Source organism: Tiliqua scincoides, chromosome 10, assembly GCF_035046505.1.
Source record: "Tiliqua scincoides isolate rTilSci1 chromosome 10, rTilSci1.hap2, whole genome shotgun sequence".
NCBI lineage: Eukaryota > Metazoa > Chordata > Lepidosauria > Squamata > Scincidae > Tiliqua > Tiliqua scincoides.
The window spans coordinates 4,174,616-4,193,354 of NC_089830.1; the positions used below are offsets into that span (position 1 = coordinate 4,174,616).

At 51.8% G+C, this 18,739-nt stretch overlaps 1 protein-coding gene across 2 annotated transcripts; it reads left to right on the plus strand.

Annotated features, from left to right (window-relative positions):
- The first annotated feature begins 785 nt into the window (after positions 1 to 785).
- ZBTB8B (zinc finger and BTB domain containing 8B) lies at positions 786 to 17,887 on the plus strand. Of its 2 annotated transcripts, none has more exons than XM_066638601.1 (5): positions 786 to 969; positions 6,625 to 6,704; positions 6,845 to 7,827; positions 10,902 to 11,080; positions 11,818 to 17,887. In XM_066638601.1, exons 3-5 carry the CDS (start codon positions 6,882 to 6,884, stop codon positions 12,127 to 12,129), a joined length of 1,437 nt encoding a protein of 478 aa, XP_066494698.1. In that variant the 5' UTR covers positions 786 to 969; positions 6,625 to 6,704; positions 6,845 to 6,881; the 3' UTR covers positions 12,130 to 17,887. The 2 variants fall into 2 exon arrangements, with proteins under 2 accessions (XP_066494698.1, XP_066494699.1); XM_066638602.1 differs by lacking the exon at positions 786 to 969 and adding an exon at positions 3,282 to 3,291.
- Positions 17,888 to 18,739: the final 852 nt, after the last annotated feature.

Below are 18,739 nucleotides of genomic sequence, written 5' to 3' on the forward strand. Positions count from 1 at the left end.
GTGCATGCATGATGGGCATGCTGGCAAGGGGAGGGACAGGCAGCAGACGTTCAAGGTTGGTGGTGGAATCTGATGTGGCTCTGGGCCACAGATCAGTTTGGGTCACCCCTGCCCCTGGCCCTTCGCAGCCTGCAGGGAAGCAAGAAGCCCTCGAGTGCCCTTGATAGGAAAGCAGCGGTGCTCTGTGTTGTCCCCTACCCTGTAGCATTTGCCACTGGGTGGACACGACCAGGCTGTGAGGGCCCCCGCATGGCATTCTCAACCCGTGGGAGTTATACCTACCTCCTCTGCTCTGCCTTGTCCTGAGTGATCGAACACACAACTCTCCTCTGCACTTCCTCTCCCACGATGCCTCCCTTTCCTTTTTCCAATCTAGGTCATGGGAGAAGCAGAGGCTGGCACTTGGCCAGCTCTGGGGACGGAAAGCCCACAAGCAGCGCATTTGTCTGAGTGCAAGAAAAGAACTGACACCAGCCAGAGATGGCCTCGTTTTTTTAACTCTTGACCAGAGCCATCTTAAGCCCCAGAAAGAAAGCCTGCATTCCAGGCAGCCAGCTGGTTCTCCCCCCTCCCCCCATATTGTCCACCAGCATTTTTTATATATTTTCAGCTGAAGCAAAAATGATTCAGTAAAACACTTCCAGGAGCAAGAGAGATATTGCTTATCGGCAAGCAGCAGCTTGTTCCATCCTGTGGGCTCACCCAGTGCCTGCCCTTTCAGCCCCCCCTTAGCACATTCTGCTGGTTTACTCATTCCAGGCATCTCGTTAGGAGCAACTTGACCAGGAGCCTTTGCTCTCCTCCCTGAATTCTTGAATACATATTCTCTGTCTCCAGCTCTGATCTCTCGACTGGCGTCTTTGGCATGTTGTTGGCATCCTTCAGTCTCGGAAGACCATGGTGTCACGCTCTGAATGGTGGTTCTGGAACAGAGTGTCCTCTGCAGTGCGTGAAGCCTGGGTAAAGTAGGTATGGAGGATAGACTGTCACCCATGCAGCAAATCCCCCCTCTCCACGTTGCTGGAATGGTCCAACGGAAAGGCAGAGGCCAATACGGTTGGTTCCAGCGGCGTCACAGGAGTTGCCGGAACGTGACTGTGTTCAGCCATGAACTGCCTCAGGGGCTCCAGATTTTGCCTCGAGGTTGACTCCTGAAGCCTTTTCCATAACTGGATGTAGCCACAAGGCAGCGGAGGTTTGGGATCAGAGTTTTCCTTCTCTCAGATGAGCTGCCTTCCCAGGCTGACGAGTCCCATCTACCCGGTGGCTGTTTAGTCGCCTCTTACGACAAGTACAGCCAAACTGAGGGCCTATTCTTATCCCCAGCCCCCAGGGGATCTGGAGGCCTTGGGGAGTCTCTGCCCAGCCAGACCCTGAGGCTGTCACCTCAGGTGGGGGGAGGACTGGCAGGGGTGCCCACCCCACCCACTTCCACCATTTCTCCCTCTCTTCTCTGGACTGGAGAAAGGGGTGGCCGGCCATCAGGCTTGGAGGCGCTTCCTCTGGACCAACCCGAGCCCTTGGGCGCTTCTGGGTTGTGCACACACAACAAGCCCATCTCTACCTGATTCGTCATCTGATTTGCCCATCACCATGTTTTTGCTGGAGGCTCTGCAGGACCCACAGTTTGAGAAATGCTGCACTAGAGATGACTAATGGCTGTTGGACAAGAAGGTTCAGCACTCTGAATTCTGATTGGGTCTTTGTTTTGAGAAGATGCCGCTGCATTAACTGGGGCTGGGCTGATTTTGCTTGCCTGACATTTGCTGGGCTTGGCTGGGCTGTGCTTGGGATGGTGGTGGTTCTGTGGGCACTGCAGGAGCAGCTTGAGAAGGCTGAGAAGTGCCTGGAGCACACTGGTGGGTTGGGACCCAATTTCTGGGGGTTCTGCAGAACAGAGGGAAAAATCCAAATTCACGAGGACACCTGCAAGCTCACAGGCAGGGACCCCAATGATGTGCAGAGAGGCCGGGTTGGGGGGGGGGAGGAATAGGGTGAAGCAGGTGGGCTTGTTGGCAGAGCGGGTGAAGGGCTCTCTGCAGTGCATTTTGTTTTTAATATATTAGACTTGATGCGAACATGGTATGTGACTGCATTTGGTGAAATGTTTTAACAGGCTACTATGCATATGCTTTTAACAATGGGCTACGTCAGAATGCCAGATGCAAGGGAGGGCACCAGGATGCAGGTCTCTTGTTGTCTTGTGTGCTCCCTGGGGAATTTGATGGGCCACTGTGAGATACAGGAAGCGGGACTAGATGGGCCTATGGCCTGATCCAGTGGGGCTGTTCTTATGTTCTTATGGTGGGCCACTGTGAGATACAGGAAGCTGGACTAGATGGGCTTATGGCATGATCCAGCGGGGCTGTTCTTATGTTCAATGATAGTCAATGGGGCCTACTCCTGGGTAAATGTGGATAGGATTGCAGCCTTGTTAAAAATGTTCCAGCTTGATGATGTCACTCCCAGCCATAACATCACTTCCAGGTTAATGACATCACTTTCGGTGGGTCCCAACAGATTATCATTCTAAAACATGGGTCTCCATACTAAAAAGTTTGAAAACCACTGTAATACTGTAGAGCTGTGGTTCTCACACATTTAGCACTGGGACCCACTTTTTAGAATGAGAATCTGTCAGGACCCACTGGAAATGATGTCATGACCGGAAGTGACATCATCAAGTAGGAAAATGTTTAACAATCCTAGGCTGCAATCCTACCCACGCTTTCCCAGGAGTAAGTCCCATTGACTAGCATTGTTAAAAGCATATATATAGTAGCCTGTAAAAAGTACAGTATTACATTTCCCCAAATGCAGTCCCAGACCATGGCAGCATCAAGATTAATATATTAAAAATAAAATATTAAAATGCAATATTGCATTTATTAAAATATTATTAAAATAAAATATTTTTATTAAAATAAATTAAGACAAAATATTAAAATATTATTTATTTATTAAAATAAAAATAAAGTATTGAAATGCAGGAGGACCCACCTGGAATGGACTCGCGACCCACAGTTTGAGAAACACAGTATTTCACTTCCCTAACCTCACCCTTCAGGAACTACAGTCCCCGGCGGGCATCGCGGCTGCGCATGTTCCGTGGGGGAGGAGGCGGTGCGACTGGGGCGCTTCCGAACCTGCTGGGCTGGGCCCGCCCCCTCTTGCGGCGGCTGGGATTGGCTGCGGCCCCGCCGGGGAGCTCGGGCGGCTCCTGCGAAGTGTGTGTGTGTGCGGTTCAGGGTAGGTTGAGCCGTGCAAGGCAAGGCAGGGACCGGCTGGAAGGTGAGCGGGCGGCGGGGTCCCTGCAGGCGGAGCGCGGGGGGCTGCGGGAGGGCAGCAGGTGGTCCAGGCTGCCCGCCCGCCGTGCTCTCCCCGGGAGGGGTGACTGCTACTGCTGCTGCTGGACCAGGCGGTCCCTCCCCCCTCCCTCCGCAGCCTGCGGGGAAGGGGCTGCCAGGGCAAGCCCGGCCGCCTGCTCCTCTGCCGGTCCTCTTGCAGGCGGGAGGCTCCCGGCACGGGCCAGGCAGGGCGTCCCTGAGGAGGGGGCGGGCCTGTGCAGGGAAGGCGCTCTGCACGTGCTCAGGAGCACCTCCAGCCGGTGGCGTAGCTGGAGGGGGCGGGACACCCAGTCTGGCAGGGGGAGAAAACACTTTGCACATGCTCAGAGGTGGTGGCACAGCTGGCGGGGGGGAGAAGCATTTTGCACATGCTCAGAGGTGGTGGCGTAGCTGGAGGGGGTCGGAGCACCCAGTGTGGCAGGGGGCGGGCAAGCGGCCCCTCCATTCCAAGCCATTCCCGGCTCCGTTTGGCTCCGGTTTGCTCCCCCTGCCGGGAATGGCTCCGAAGGGAGGGGCTGCTTGCCTGCCCCCTGCCACACTGGGTGCTCCGCCCCCTCCAGCTATGCCACCGCTTCCAGCCACTCCCCCCTCACGCGCTCCAGGGCTGAGCGCTGCAGCCATTGGGGCTGGGCTGGGAGCGCTGCTTAAGACCATGGTGAGGGGGCACCATGGGGCTGGCGGTCCTGCAATCTGCAAGCGGAGGTCTGAGGCTCCATCCTCGGCGCAGGCAGGCATCCTGTCGAACGCCTGCAGTGACTCAGGGTAGGGCACTCTGCACATGATCAGAGGCACTGGCCACACCAGCTGTCTCCCAAATGGGCAGCAGTGGTGGGGAGGAAGAAGTGGGCTGCTGTGCGTGCTGAGAACAGGGGCGTGTGGTGGGTGGGGAGGCAGGTGAGGCTGAGCCTCCCCACCAGAGTCCTACAGAAAGTGCCGCCGGTGTGTGAGGTGCCCAAGCAGAGCATGTGGCTTGTGGGTGCTCACCTGCCTCCCCATCCACCCCAGTACCCTGCTGCTCTAAGACCCCAGAGTCCTTGCAGCGGCACTTTTGAAGTGGGGAGGCTCTGCCTCACCTTCCTCCCCACCCACCGCCTGTTTCTGCTGCTCTAGGACTTCATGGTCCTCACAGTCATCATGGCGGTGCTTTTCAAGGACTCTGGTGGGGAGGCTCTGCCTCACCTGCTTCCCCATCCATCGCACATCCCTGCTGCTCTAGGATGTCGTGGTCCTCACATTCCTCATGTTCCTTGTGGCGGCACTTTTCAAAGGACTCAGGTGGGGAGGCTCTGCCTCCTCACCCACAAGAGACCCTCCACAGTTTTTCTCTCAAGCACCATTTCTGATGTGGCCTTCTACCCAGGAGGCAATTTTCCCAGGGCTTCGTCTATTGTGAAGTTGTGGCCTTCTGTTCAGTCGGACTTCTGACCCGTGTAGGTAGGTACTGGAAACATTAACTGTGCAGTGACTCTCCAGAGTCTTTTCCAGGAGATGCCAAGGATTCAGTCTGCCACCAAAGCGAGTGCTCTGCCAGTGATCTGCAGCCCCTTCCTCCCCCAGTGGAAAGGATGCTGCTCCCTTAATATGCCTGAAGGGTTTGTAGCCATTCAGTAATATGTGAAATGCACTTCTTGCATGCTTAAAGGCTCCTTTGTTTTACCCCTTAGGCCCTTTCTTTTTGAATAGTATAATATATTTCTGTCCTGGCATCCTGGCTCTCCTGGCCTAGGCATAGATATGGGTATGGGGGTCCTATCCCACTATTTGCTCATCAAGCAAAAGAACAGAGGGTGTCGAGACTGAAGGGGGTGGTTGCTGGATTGTCAGGGATGCTTCCTTCCAAGCACATCTGGCACTCCACTTTAAACCAGCACATGCCCAAGCGTGGACAAAACAATGATCTAGGTGTTATTATTGGTGTGTTTTGAGCAGGGAAGCTCTGCTATTAGATCTGTCTTTCTCTGCCTGGGTGCAGTGGCACAATTGTGGTTTATTTTAGGTAGTAACCGAAGAAAAAGAAGAGACACCCCCTCCCCTTGTATAAGTCGGTGGAGAGTTGTTAACTGATTTCTAGTGACCACCCAGTGAGATTTGCCACTTATTCATAACTTCTATGGCAGGCCTGCTGTTCCTTGCTGCATGTGGAAGGGGGTTTGGGGCAGAGCCACATTCTGGGTTTGGCAGGGAAAGGTGGGATCAGCACAGATGCTTTAAAGAGAGCTGCTGGGACTGATGCAAGGGTCTGCAATCCATGGCATCGGCTGCAAGGGCTGGGCCCCAAAGGTGGATTAGAATTTGGCAGGAATATAGAAGGATTACAGGGGAGACAAGGATGACTCTTCTCTGTAGGGCTCTTCCGTTTTTTGCCGTGTTCCCCCCCCCCCCCCGAACATTCTTTGTTCCAAGGTCTGACTGGGTTGTCCCTGGAGGGTCTGCTACAGAAACCTTATGGCTGCTGGGAGGAGGGGGATTCTGCTCAGGTCCTAACGCCCTCTTCCTGCTAGGGTCACCTCGCTTGTGCTGTGTGTGTGTGTGGGGGGGGGGGTTTGAAGGATGCAAGGAAATTCTCGTGAAATGTGAACTTTTCTGTTATTCTGCAAGACCGAGTCATTAGATCTCCTATTAACAGACCTAGGGAGTGGACGTGTGGTTTCTAGGGGTGCGCGTGTGGTTTTAAATACTTCCCGTTTCTACACTGTAAGGGCTAATCTTGGCTTTAGTTTAGCAGGGTCTTTTAATTGGCCACAATATCGTAAAAGGCGGTGCTTGAAAGGTTCAGTGTTGTTGTAGGAGACCGTTTTTTCTGACTGGCCACCTTCCCTTCTTCCACTAGGAGGGCTCATGGGCTGTCAGTAACTCCTTGTTAACATCTTATGCCATAAATGCATGTGTTGAGAAGGAGAATGGTGGAGGGCGCACTAGAGTTTTTCATGCAAAACTGCCTGCTTTCTAGGATTGCTGATGAGGCCGTCACCTGTGGAATTTTTTTTGTTCTATCGGAACTGCTCGCCGCTTCAGATTCTGCATGCCTGGGATGGCCCTTTCATGAGGCCAGCCTCATGAGGTGGTCACCTCGGGTGGCAGATGGGTGGGCGCGCCTGCTGTCTGCTTCTGTCACGCTTCCTCCTGGTTGTCTGAACTTGGAAAAGGAGTGGGGGTTGGGGTGGAAGAGGAAGTGTGTGGGGGGGGGCAAAGCACTTCTGACCCTCTATTTCACCACTCCTTTTTTCTTCTGCACTTCCCCTTCTGATCCCCTCCCCCTCTGCCTCTTCGAATCCAGGGAACCGGAGCAGGATTCACAGCAGGAGGCGGCAGCTGGCCTGCCCCTGGGGAAAGCAGGAGCAGCATTTCATGTGCAAGGTTTGTGTGCTGCCTGGGGTGCCTAGGGCTTTCCCCTGTGGGAGGTATTGCGCAGTACATGGGAGGGCCCACGTCTCCACACACAGGGGGCTTGGCAGCTCTGCTCTTACGGCGTCTCTCTCTCTGCTTTCCCTTTGCAGAACCAAGAGGCACTGCCCTACAGGAGCCGTGGGAGCCATGGAGATGCAGTCCTACTACACGAAGCTCCTGGGAGAGCTGAACGAGCAGCGCAAGAGGGACTTCTTCTGCGACTGCAGCATCATCGTGGAAGGGCGAATCTTCAAGGCCCACAAGAATATCCTCTTTGCCAACAGCGGCTACTTTCGGGCCCTGCTGATCCACTACATCCAGGACAGCGGGCGGCACAGCACGGCCTCCTTGGACATTGTCACCTCCGAAGCCTTCTCCGTTATCCTGGACTTCCTGTACTCTGGGAAGCTGGACCTGTGTGGGGAGAATGTGATTGAAGTCATGTCCGCAGCCAGCTACCTGCAAATGACCGACGTGGTCAACTTCTGCAAGACATACATTCGGTCCTCTCTGGACATCTGCCGGAAGATCGAGCGGGAAGCCGCTTTCTACCAGGCTGACAGTGGGAGCTCCAGCTCCACTCGGGAGGGCTCCTCATTTAGCACCAAGGGCCAGTGCTCAGCCTCCGTTTCATCCCTGCAGGAGAAAGAGGGGGTACCTGACTGCCAACGAGACCCTCCCTGCGGGGAGTGCAGCAGCTGCCAACCTGTCGAGGTTGTGGTGAGGGACCCTGTCAGCAGTGACTCCCCAGGGGACCCAAACTCCTCGCTTCCCAAAGTGGTGGAGCCTAAAGTGGAGTTTGATGCGGATGAAGTGGAGGTGGAGGTTGGCGACCGGCTCCCGCAGTACCCGCCCCCCCTGACCATCGAGCAGATCGAGGAGGGGCTGCACAGTGGGCAGGCAATGGACCTGGCCTGTAACAACTACCACATGAAGCAGTTCCTGGAAGCCCTCCTACGCAACAGCGCCGCCCAGCGGAAGGAGGACGTCGTCCACCACTTTGTCCGTGGCTTTGAGGGACGGCCAGAGGACTCAGGAGTGCCCATGAGCTCAATGATGGACCTCCACAGTGACTGGTACGGGGAAGATGCAGGTAAGGTGGCGGTTGGTCAGGTGGCCCTGTGACTTTGCTATTCCGGGGCAAGCTGTGCAGCTCCAGACTGTCTCCACTGAGCTTGGCGGCCCAGCCATTCGGTGGCGACGTCATTGCTTAACATCATTGCTAGGCATCCAGAGATGTGCCCCAACACAGTAGTGGCACTGCTCGGCCTGGCAGGGGCTCTGTACGCTCGTGGGAATGGAGCCCAAGAGAGAGTTTTTTGTGTAAAGTGTGCACTTCTTACCGATGAAAATGTGTCTGTTCTTATGACAGAGCAAGCTCATCTGCATTTCCAGAGAAAGAGGCCTCAGTGCTGAGCTGCTCAGCTTTTGGAGTTACATTCCACAAGTAACTGAAAATGAGTATGTGTTTGAAATGTACATTTCAGCTGGGTTTTGGTGCCTGTTTTTTCCCCTCTCCACCCCCCCCTTCTTGTAACTGAAGTAGGATGAAGACGACTCCATAAATAAAATGTTGTGTTTCAAAGAATTGCATGTTGTGGTTGATCTGGACGTTTGGAGTCATCAGTGGTAACATTTCAAATAGGCATTGAGCAGGTTGATTACAGTGCACTTATTCTGATAGCGTATACCAGGGGTGTCCAAAGTTTTTGGCAGGAGGGCCACATCATCTCTCTGACACTGTGTCTGGGGCCAGGGGGGAAAAAAGGAATTAATTTACATTTTAAATTTGAATACATTTACATAAGTAAACATAAATGAATATATTAAAGATGAACTTATATGAATGAATGAAGGTCTTGCAATAGCTCAAGGCCTATAAAAGGCGTTGCACAAAGCAAGGCTGGCCTTTCCTTTGCTGCTGCTGCTGCATCACAGACGTGAAACTGCAAGGTGTGGAGGAAGCCCTCATCCCACTGCTCACACGAGAGGTCAAACAGTTGCCCTCACGCTGACAGCAGTTGCATCAGGCCAGTGCTGGCTCCAACAAATCTCCAGCGGGCCAGAGGCTCATTGGAGACTGGGGGCTCCCTGAGGGCCACATTGAGAGACCTCGAGGGCCGCATGTGGCCCCAGGGCCGGGGTTTGGGCACCCCTGGTGTATACAAAAAGGTTGTGAAGACCAGAATTTAAAAAGTCAATTAATAAAAATATATCTTATGATCTTTTACTATATTTTTAATAAATTAGAGTGTACAGTTCTTAGGTAACAATTACTGGTAGGTTATTTTTCAGGATCTGGCCCTCGGGTAAAATCAGTCAAAACTAGTCAGACAACCCCCTAAGTCTAACCCCCCCCCACCTTATCCGAGGGTTATAGAAAATTCCATGATTTTTGGGTCAAAAGCCTGTCCTCGACTTATCTGTGAGATTGACTTTAGGCGAGTATTGTTTTACTGCCACAAAGAAGAGACAATATGGAATGAAACCAGAGAAATGAGATACAGAAGAGGGAAGATATCCAGAAGATATCCAGAGATACCTCTGTTGCATGGCCCTGTGTTGCGGAAAGTGAGGTGGTGGGAATTTTGGGCTGTTCTTCACGCTGCAGGTGGGGCATCCAATTTGTGAATCTTCCCCCTATGTACAATGTACCCTGCATGGAAGAAGCTAGAAGGAGATTCTAAAATCCTGTTCCCCACTGCAATCTGATGTGGGGCTGGGCAGAATTTTGCTGCCACTCTTCCTTCCTGTGAATGTGTAACCTTGACTGCATCCATGTATCACACTCACTTGGTGAGGCTGAGGCAAGACAAAGGAGGAGTGGCTCAGGTGACCCTCTTTTGCCCAGACTGGCTGCCTCACACCACACAAGAGGTGGGGGCCTCCTTGAGAGCTTTTTATCAGAGCATATATGGAAGTGGTTCAAAAAAAACCAGCCCATTCCCCCACATGATGAAGAAACCTGTCCCAAATTCCTCTAGATGCAAAGGGAGCTGTGAAGATGAAGACATCTTTTTCTCCTGAGAGGCCGATCCAAGTGCAAAAGCACCATCTGAACCAACCCAAAGAGGTGTAGTTCTGATGTGATGGAATGGGCTGGACCCCTTTAGTGGTAGAGAAGTAGTGGTTTTGCTTAATGCCACATTGGTCAGACCTAACCTGGATCCTGTGTCCACTTCTGGGCACCTCACTTTAACCTGTTTCTGCCCAGCCCACAGGTGTACGCATTTGATCCCTGTTACGTATATGCAACGTTGGGCAGAAATGACTTAAGAAAGCCAGACTGGCGCGGATTCAGAGAAGAGTGATGTGGATGATCAGAAGGCTGGAAAACGAGCCCTGTGAGGAAAGGTGGAGGGAACTTGGGATGTTTAGCCTGGAGAAGAGAAGGCCAAGGGGGGATATGGCAGCACTCTTCAAAGACCTGAAGGATGTCATATGGATGAAGGGACAAATTTGCTCTCAGCTGCCTCTGAGAATAGAGCTAGGTCCAATGGGGACAAATGGCAAGAGAGGAAATTCCGGTTGGAAGAAGTCAGGAAGAAATTCTTGGTGGTGAAGGTGGTTTGGCCGTAGAACAAATTGCTGAGGGAGGTGGTTGAGTCTTCCTCTCTGGATATCTTCAAGCACTTGCTGGAGATGCTCTGGGAGGAGTTTCCACTACAGGCAGGGGGCCGGAGTAGAGGCTGTTTAGAGCCCTGGTCCCTGAAGCAGCCTCTATGCAGGTCTTTCAAGGTCATATTCCTGCAGTGCAGTCCTATGTGTGGCTACTCAGAAGCAAATCACTAAACACATTTTCTGAGGACCACTGAACGTAATGGAACGTGTTTCTGCGTAGACATGCATAGGATTGTGCTATGAGTGCAGGACTTTGTTGCGGCCTCAGAGAACAGGAGGTCTTGAGCTAGCCTTGGCAATAGGTTCAGGAGTGAGAGGGGGGAGAGCGGCAGTTCTGAGGAGGAGGGGCTGGGCCCCTGGTCCCTTCTGGTGCTGCCTGTGTGAACACAGCGGATGCCTGTTTCTGATCTGGCCAGTGGTGAGCAGTGCAAGTCTTTTTTTCTCCTTCTCTTGCTCAAACCACATAAAAGTCTGGTGTCTTCTGACCCCCCCCCCCAGTCAAAAGCATCCTGTCAGCTTCCCTGAAGTGCGTTTCTCTCTTCCCAGGTGATGTCCTGGTGGTGCCAATCAAGCTGCACAAGTGCCCGTTCTGCCCATACACGGCCAAGCAGAAGGGAATCCTGAAGCGCCACATCCGCTCACACACAGGGGAGCGTCCCTACCCCTGCGAGGTCTGTGGCAAGCGCTTTACGCGGCAGGAGCATCTCCGAAGCCACGCGCTGAGCGTAAGTCTGAGCAGAAGGACTGCTCGGGGGGGGGCGGGGAGAGGACCGTGCTGGGGGCAGAGGTGTGGGTTTCAAGGGCACCTGCTTGGCGGGCAGAAGGTCCCGCTCAGGCTCAACCTCTGGTTGCCTCTCCGGGTTAGGCTGGGAAAGGCCAGGAACCCTGCCTGGAACCCTGGAGAGCCTCTGCTGCTGCCTGTCAGTGCAAAGCCGGCTGGCTCCACTAGATGGACCAAGCAGCTGTTGGCAGCTCCCTGTGTCCTTGCGCTCCAGCATGGGGCTACTCTGCGCAGAGGGCTGATGGGAGGGATGATGTGCACACAGGGATGCACATGGTGCCTGTTGGATTTAAAGCCAAAGTAGCCCTTGGCCTGGGATGAGGAGCCAACTCCAGCCAAGTGCAGAGGGGAAGGAGCTTTTTGTAAACTGGACGAGAAGGCCAGGGTGGGGGGGGTGTCCCTGGCTGGTGATATGTGCCCCAAACCACTGGTGTGGAGAAGCAAGCCACGAATCCGTGCACGGTTGTGTGCAAATTTGGGTGTGGTTTGGACAAAGAACGTTTTGTGTGAATTTAATTGCAAGGCTATCAGGACATTGTTGGTGGGCTGGGGGAGTGATTGAGGATGGGGAGGGCTGGGGGGGAAGGACGAACCTCCTGCTCTGGATGGTTCCAGTTTGCACTCAGGAGCTCCTGGGGATGAGGCCAGCAGATGACCTGCCTGCCTCATTTCGCCTTCCAGGTCCACCGGTCCAACAAGCCGATCATCTGCAAGGGCTGCCGGAGAACGTTCACCAGCAGCCTGTCTCAGGGCTTACGGCGCTTTGGCCTTTGCGACAGCTGTACGTGCGTCACGACCACACACGAGGACTCGATGCCCATCAACCTCAGTCTGATGGAGCCGTCCTCAGAAGGGCAGGAAAAGAGTGACCCTGACAATGACTGGCCGATCTACGTGGAGTCTGGCGACGAGAACGACCCACCGGAGGACGATGACGCTGACCCGATGGACCCCGACGACAAGCCAGACCTCCACCGAGGAGCACTTATGTAGCACCAGGAGGGGCTGGAGAGACCTGGGGCCTCTTTTCTTCTATGACTGAATTCTCCCCCTACAGCCGGAAACTATTTATCCAGATTTTGTGGTGTGTGTTTTTATATGTATATTAAATTCCAGTTTCCTAGAACAGGTAGGAACAGTTGGACTCTGACATCCGGAAATGTCTTCTTCATGTGTTGGTGCTGCACCCTACTCCTCTCAAAGGGATCTTGTGAGCAGAAGTTGTGTCCCTGGCCCCTCTGATAGCCCTGATGGACCCAGGGCGAGACCGTGCTTGTCTGGTCGCAAGTCCGCTTCCTTGTCCATCGGAGGTACTCTCTCCATCCCTGTTGCCCTGTTTCCTGCCTCTCCCCTTTGCCCTTCCTTTTGGCCTCAGTGAGAGACGCTGTCTTCCCCTAAAGGTGAGGTCGGCACGACAACTTTAGTGTTTTGGACTTCTGCTGCTGCCTCCTGCCTCCTTGGTCCTCTTTAATCCAAAACTTGGAACCACAGAATGGGACTTGACCACAGCAAGCAAGCAAGGAAAGACCTCCGCTGCTGACAGAGGCGTGTGTCTAGTAAGGAATAACTGCATATAATGAAGCACAAGGACATGGCTCTGATTTTGAGACACGCTTCACTGCACCATGTATTTGAAAACGGGGGAAAACACGGGGTGTGGCTCTTCCAGTCCTCCTCAAGAAGGCTGTGATGGGAATCTGGTTGAATCAAATAAGCTGTAGCCCCCGAAATCCGTAGACTGCTTTAAGTGTCCGCTCGTTCCAGGCACCAAACAGATCCACCCCCTTCAGGGCTTGGGGTACTATTACTAGTGAGATGCCTAACTTTTTATTCAGGAATATTGGAATGATGAGCACGCATGCTGCAGATAAAATGTTCCAGCACAGAAAGAGTAGTTTTGTCATTTATCTAATCGGGCACAATTCTGATGCACAGGTTTTTCTAGCAGACTGGTTCAGCACTTACTGAAGATGCACTTCTCACAGTCTGGACCAATTAAGTCAGGCCTACCTCCTTCAGATGAATCTGCAAAACCAGGCCTGCTCCTATCTCTGAGTGCCAGGATTGCAGCCATAAATCCCTCACAATGAGACGGAATTCTAGAGAAGACTCCATGAAAAGTCCCAAGAGCATCCAGAGGTGGGCCTCTTGATAGTTCAGTGCTACAGAATGTGCAGACAAAAAGTCTCGTGTTCAGTGTTCGGCTCAAAGTAGCTCAGACACCCTGGACTGGAAATCTGGAGAGAGCCGCCATTGGTCAGAATAGGCATGGCTGAGCTGGAAGGACCGGTTTGGTCACTGTAATCCTGTGGAAGCCTTCTAGGTTCTAGTCTGGCTGGCTGGACATGCTCAGTTGGTGCAGTGGAACTTGTCTCCTTCCAAGACCTGGCATTCCCCATATTCATGCAGTTATTGTAAGGACTGAATACGCAAACTGGCCACAGGCTTTCAGCTCAGACTTGGATTTCCAGGTTTTGCAGTCCTACCTTCCTTCGATACACATTCCTGTTGTCTTTGCTGCTGGTTTCTACCTTGTACTGTCTGATGAATACTTGTCTCGTGTACTGTTTCTTTGTGTACTGTTGAAATTCCAGCTTGAACTCTGCCTTCTTCCTGTTGAATTAGGTGCAACAGGAATGGGCTACTTGAAGGATGTGGGGTCAGTTGCATCACTTGCCTGGTGCTGAATTTCTAAAGGTGATTGAAGGTGATACAAATGGTGAAGTCTCCCTGGAGATCAGATAACGAAGAAGCCAAAGCAGACAATTCCAGGTCTAGAGGTGTAGGACAATCATCAGGCCTCTTTGGGATGATGCATAAGCATGGATCAAGCATGAAGTGTTAGTGCTGACAGTGGCCAATGGCCATCTAAGGACAAGACAGTTTGCCTTAACAAGGATGATGTTACTGTGAAATTCTGGGTAGATCTACAGGAAAATGTGTTGTTGGCCATGTTCTGTATAACTTGTGAAATGTTGATGGGTTGGATCATACCTTCTTTACTGTTCGGTTTTGCCCACTTGCTGCTTTTGGAAACAAAGCTGTCAATTTAATTGTGATTTCACAAAACACTTGTGTAAAAAGGACCAGAACGGCATGCACGGAGGAGTCTGTCACTACAAGGTTACATAAAGATGAAAACTGGGACCAGTGCAAGATGTCTTGGCATCTTGTCTTAGCGTGCCAAATGTGGTCTTCTGCTTACCTGGTAGTGCGCCAGCTACCGTGTCTTCTGCTGCTACACCCTGGGTTTGAAAAGGAAGAGGGGAGCAGAGTAAATATGTGGAGAAGTGTGGGGGCCAAGAACATCTCCAACACTCCTCCACACTTCCTTTTCCAGTCCACTCTCCTCTTCCTTTTCAAATCCAGGGAGCAGGTTTTGGTTGGCAACCTTCAGTCTCGAAAGACTATGGTATAAGCCTACAGCACCCGCTATTCCCAGGCGGTCTCCCATCCAAGTACTAACCAGGCCTGACCCTGCTTAGCTTCCCAGATCAGAGGGACCATGGATGTGGTTGGGCACAATCTGCCATCTCAGTCTCATGGATCGATGAGTCCTGATGCAAAGTGGGAAGAAGCAATAATCATTTTGTTTAATTGTAGTTTTGTGAGGAAATTCCTTAGAAGTGGTAAGTCTGACAGCGTTTTTGTCAGCCACTAATTTAAAGAGAGGCTTGTATCGTTATTGGAGACAATATTTTGAGGTAGTTGTTTGTGGAGAACCTGAACCTGAGGTCAGGCATAAATTGTTGTGGATAAAAATATGAGTGGTTCAGCTGTGACAGTGAGACAAGGCTTTCCAAAGAGCTGAGCCAAAGGGCTTGCAATGTAGTTTAGCCTTGTTTTGGGCTCCTTTATGAATATTACTCCCATTTGGTGGCTGCTGGGATTGCCCATTGCAAGTAGGATTGGAGTGCCATTCAAGGCCAGCCGAAGAACTGGTGCCTGAGCCGTGTGCCAGATACCCGCCCCCCCCAGCAATCAACACCGTGGTGGTTTCTGTCTGTGCTGTTCCTGCTCTTGTCCCTGGTTTTGAGAAGGAAGGCATTGGAACAGGAGGAGAAGGAAGGTGTATGAATGTACCATTCTAGCTCACCACTGCTCTCCACTCTGTTGCTCTCTTTTAAATTCAGGTGCAGGGAGAGAAGGGTGGAGGTGAATGGATGGATACTGTTGTTGTCGTCCTTGCCAAGCTGTCCTTGAGGCGACTGCCTTAGTTGGCCTCATGGTCCGGCCAGCCCTCCTGGGTAACTGGCACTCCAAATGAACCAATTGGCTTGGAGCATGGGGGATGCCATGTTTGTTGTCCTGACAGGTTGTCATACGGATAAGAGTACAGGTGTGTGCCACTTAAAGATGGGGATACTTCCCAGATCCCCATTGTTATGTGATTAGGGTCATTAAGTGAACATTCAGTCCAATCTATTGCCTTTGTTGTGTAAACAGACACTCTCTGCCAGTCACTAGCTGGCTGCACAGGCTAGTGCAGATAGATTGCTGCCTCTCTGCATTAAGAGCCTCTCTGTTTTGTAAACAGACACTCTGTGGCAGGCTGTGGGAGATGCCATTGCCTCACTGAGAGCATCTGTATTGTGCTTTGACCACCATGATATTTGCAGTCTGTCGTTAAGCAAACAATTGTTAAGCGGCGCACACTTGTACTAAGGAGTATGAATTGTAACACCCATGGAGGATGTGACTCTGGCTTTTCAGCTAAGGCGAATGCGTTGAGTGGTGTAGCTTGATTTCATGAAACACACACGTGGTGATCTGCGAAGGTACTTTCACAAGCACCAGAAGAGGAACTGCAAAAGCTCTTCTGGCTTTAAAAGCAGTGAGACATGTTGCACATCCATCTGCTCCCTCTGATCTTAGAAGTTTTCTTGTGTATCTCGTGAGTAGAGAATGGATCTTTGATGTTTTGTGTCATGTGAGGGAGGAAGTGGGAGCAAGATGCCAGTCTTGTTCCCCTTCTGAGACTTTCAAAAAGTAATATATTTGTGATGCTGCCTCTCTGGACACTTTCCAAGTAGATCCTGTCTGCCATTCTGTGCTTAAATGAGAAAGGGTGCACTTCCTTCCCTTCCCCTGCAATGGGTGATCTTGTAGATTCACAAATCCTGAGATTCTCCCTCATCCTTGAATCTCTTTGCTTGTGAAGGTCAGAAGTAGTTTTGGGGAAGTAGTTTTGTGCTGCAGTTCTGAAAACAGCCACAGGGGGCTCTAGACCAGGTCTCCCTACTCTCTCTACCTTCTGCTTCTTGGATGGGAGAAGGGGACCATGGTGAAGATGAGAGTGGTGGACTAGAGCATCACTGGACTCTCTAGCCCACCAGGCTCCTGCCCTTCGTGTTTCCTCTTCCATTCATTTGCCTCTTCTTTTCTCATCCATGGAAATGGAGGCTTCCTCATGGGAAGCCCCCATTTCTCCAAAGGATTGTCACTCTGTTTTCCACTCTAAAACAGCCTTTTATGGCACTGGGAAATGTAATGGGTTGAGGTGTTGGTTTCCAGTGAGTAAGACAGGCTTACACAGCCTAAGTCTTACTGAACACAATGGATTTCTGAGTAAATTGCACTGATTTCAAACACCTCTAGTCATGGGGTATTATACTGCTTGGTGGAACTCTTGCTTCGTGCGTATCTCAGGCCTAAACCAGCTGAGCTGGGAATTGGTCCTGTTGGCTTCAGCAGCCATGGTTTCCCTGCTGGGGTTGGATTGTGGCTTCAAGCCTTTACATGCTGTGAACAGTTGGCAGCTGGAATCCTCCCAGCTACAGGAGTGTTGTGGTGGTTCTCAGGTGAGAAGATAAAAACCAGCCTTAGAAATTCTTGGTTTTGGAGGGGCACTTCTGCACGTTTTCATTTCACAACCAACAAAGCCAAAGCACTCAAAAAACCAGCTGCTGTGAAGAAATGGTGGGAAGGGTCCAAGCTGCTTTTCCGGTTGCCAACTAAACTCCGTCTTCCTGGGCTGTATGTGCCTGACAGCTCCTGTTGGCAGTCCAGAACTGCGTCCTCTTCTGGGGCCCCTCTCCCACAGCCAGTGGGATAGATGTAGGGAGAGGGACGGTTTGGGGATGTTGACGGAAAGCCCTGATCAGGTTTCGCATTTGTTTTCAGTGGTTGGGGGCATTGTCAGCTTTAAGCCACAGATATTGTTCCTGTAGTGCCAAGGTGCTGGGAGCTTCTTTAGCAAAGAATGGGGATGGGTTTCTGTTTCCAGGGACTCTAAAACTGGGTGGGACCGAATGAGAGTACAGCTGCTGACCTGTGCTTGGACTGGACTACAAGTGCCACATGCCAGCAAAGATTCCAGAGCACCCAGGAGGCTGGGGGAGGGAGAACCCTGACAAACTAGGCCCTGCGCTTGCAGGTGTTGAACCTTGAAGCCAAGCCCATAGCTTTCCTGGTGAGACAGGAAGAAGACTCAAGAGACGGTGTGGTCCTTCTAGGTGTCCAGGCTGCTCCTGGGAACACCAGCAAGAATAGGATAAGCGACACTCTTTAGAGGCTTCCACCAAGCAGTCAGAATATCCTAGTAGCTGCAGGCTTGTAACTCTTAAAAGGGCTTGTGGATGTCCACTAGTTCCTCAAGACACCACTGTGCTCTGTGATGTTCCACTGCACAGGCCCCACCCAGATGCTCCTTGCACACCTAGTGACTTGAACACACCTGTCCTGAGCATCCAGCTTTCCTGTTGCAGGATTGGGGGTAGCCGTCTCTGCTGTGTGCAGAGAACTATCAGACTTTGCAACCAGTCGGGAACTTTCTGCACAGGTTGCACCTGTGCAGTTTTGGATTAGAGTAGTCCACAGATCTGCCTGCAAGACGCAAGAATCAAGCCACTCACGGATGCATTTGCCTTCCAAGCATATATGAAGCTTGCTCAACAGTAAGGACTGAGCAAATGCACAATAAGGGTGTGATAGGAGAACTGGAGTGGAGGTGGTGGAAAACTTGTGGCCAAGTGGCAAGAATTCTGGAGACTTCTTAAGACTGGGCACCTTAATCTGGCAGAGGTTCCATTGCCTCCTGCCTGACCTCCAGCACATCCCTCCCTGACTGGAGGAAATTTTGTGTGTGTTGGGGCAGAAGAATCAAATAAACCAAAGTCTGGAATCTGCACATACCACCCCCCCCCCCCACACACACTCCAGCCGTTGTTTTGTGGTCTTTTTTGGGGAGGGGGATAAATGAAGTGCTTTTCGTAATGTTGTTTCTACAGTGCTGCATTATCAAGTCTGTGTGTTTAAACTGTATATGACCTATAACCGTTTATATTGTCGTAGTCCAATACTTTTATAGATGACCATGTGGAAAGAACTTGAGGGAATAAATATCAAGGTAACAGTGAAAATGTGGTACACTCTTGTATACATTCTTAAGTGTGCACTGAGGTGTGCACCCAGACCAGTGGTGCGCTGAAGGGGCAAAAGCAGCAGGGCTGGCCTTCTCCCCACCTCTCCTTATGGCATTTGTCCTGACCAAGAAGGGGGGTCTGCCATGATTAGACATTCTGTCCTGGGCGTGGCCAGAGAGGATGTGCAACTTTATGCACACATTCATCTGAATTGTGACACCACCCCCACCCCCATTGAA

Bases quoted from the DNA above. Each gene is read 5' to 3' on its own strand.
- ZBTB8B (XM_066638601.1), top strand. From the start codon at position 6,882: ATGGAGATGCAGTCCTACTACACGAAGCTCCTGGGAGAGCTGAACGAG. The intron at 7,828-10,901 runs GTAAGGTGGCGG...CTCTCTTCCCAG, and splicing joins CTGGTACGGGGAAGATGCAG to GTGATGTCCTGGTGGTGCCA. The intron at 11,081-11,817 runs GTAAGTCTGAGC...TTCGCCTTCCAG, and splicing joins TCCGAAGCCACGCGCTGAGC to GTCCACCGGTCCAACAAGCC.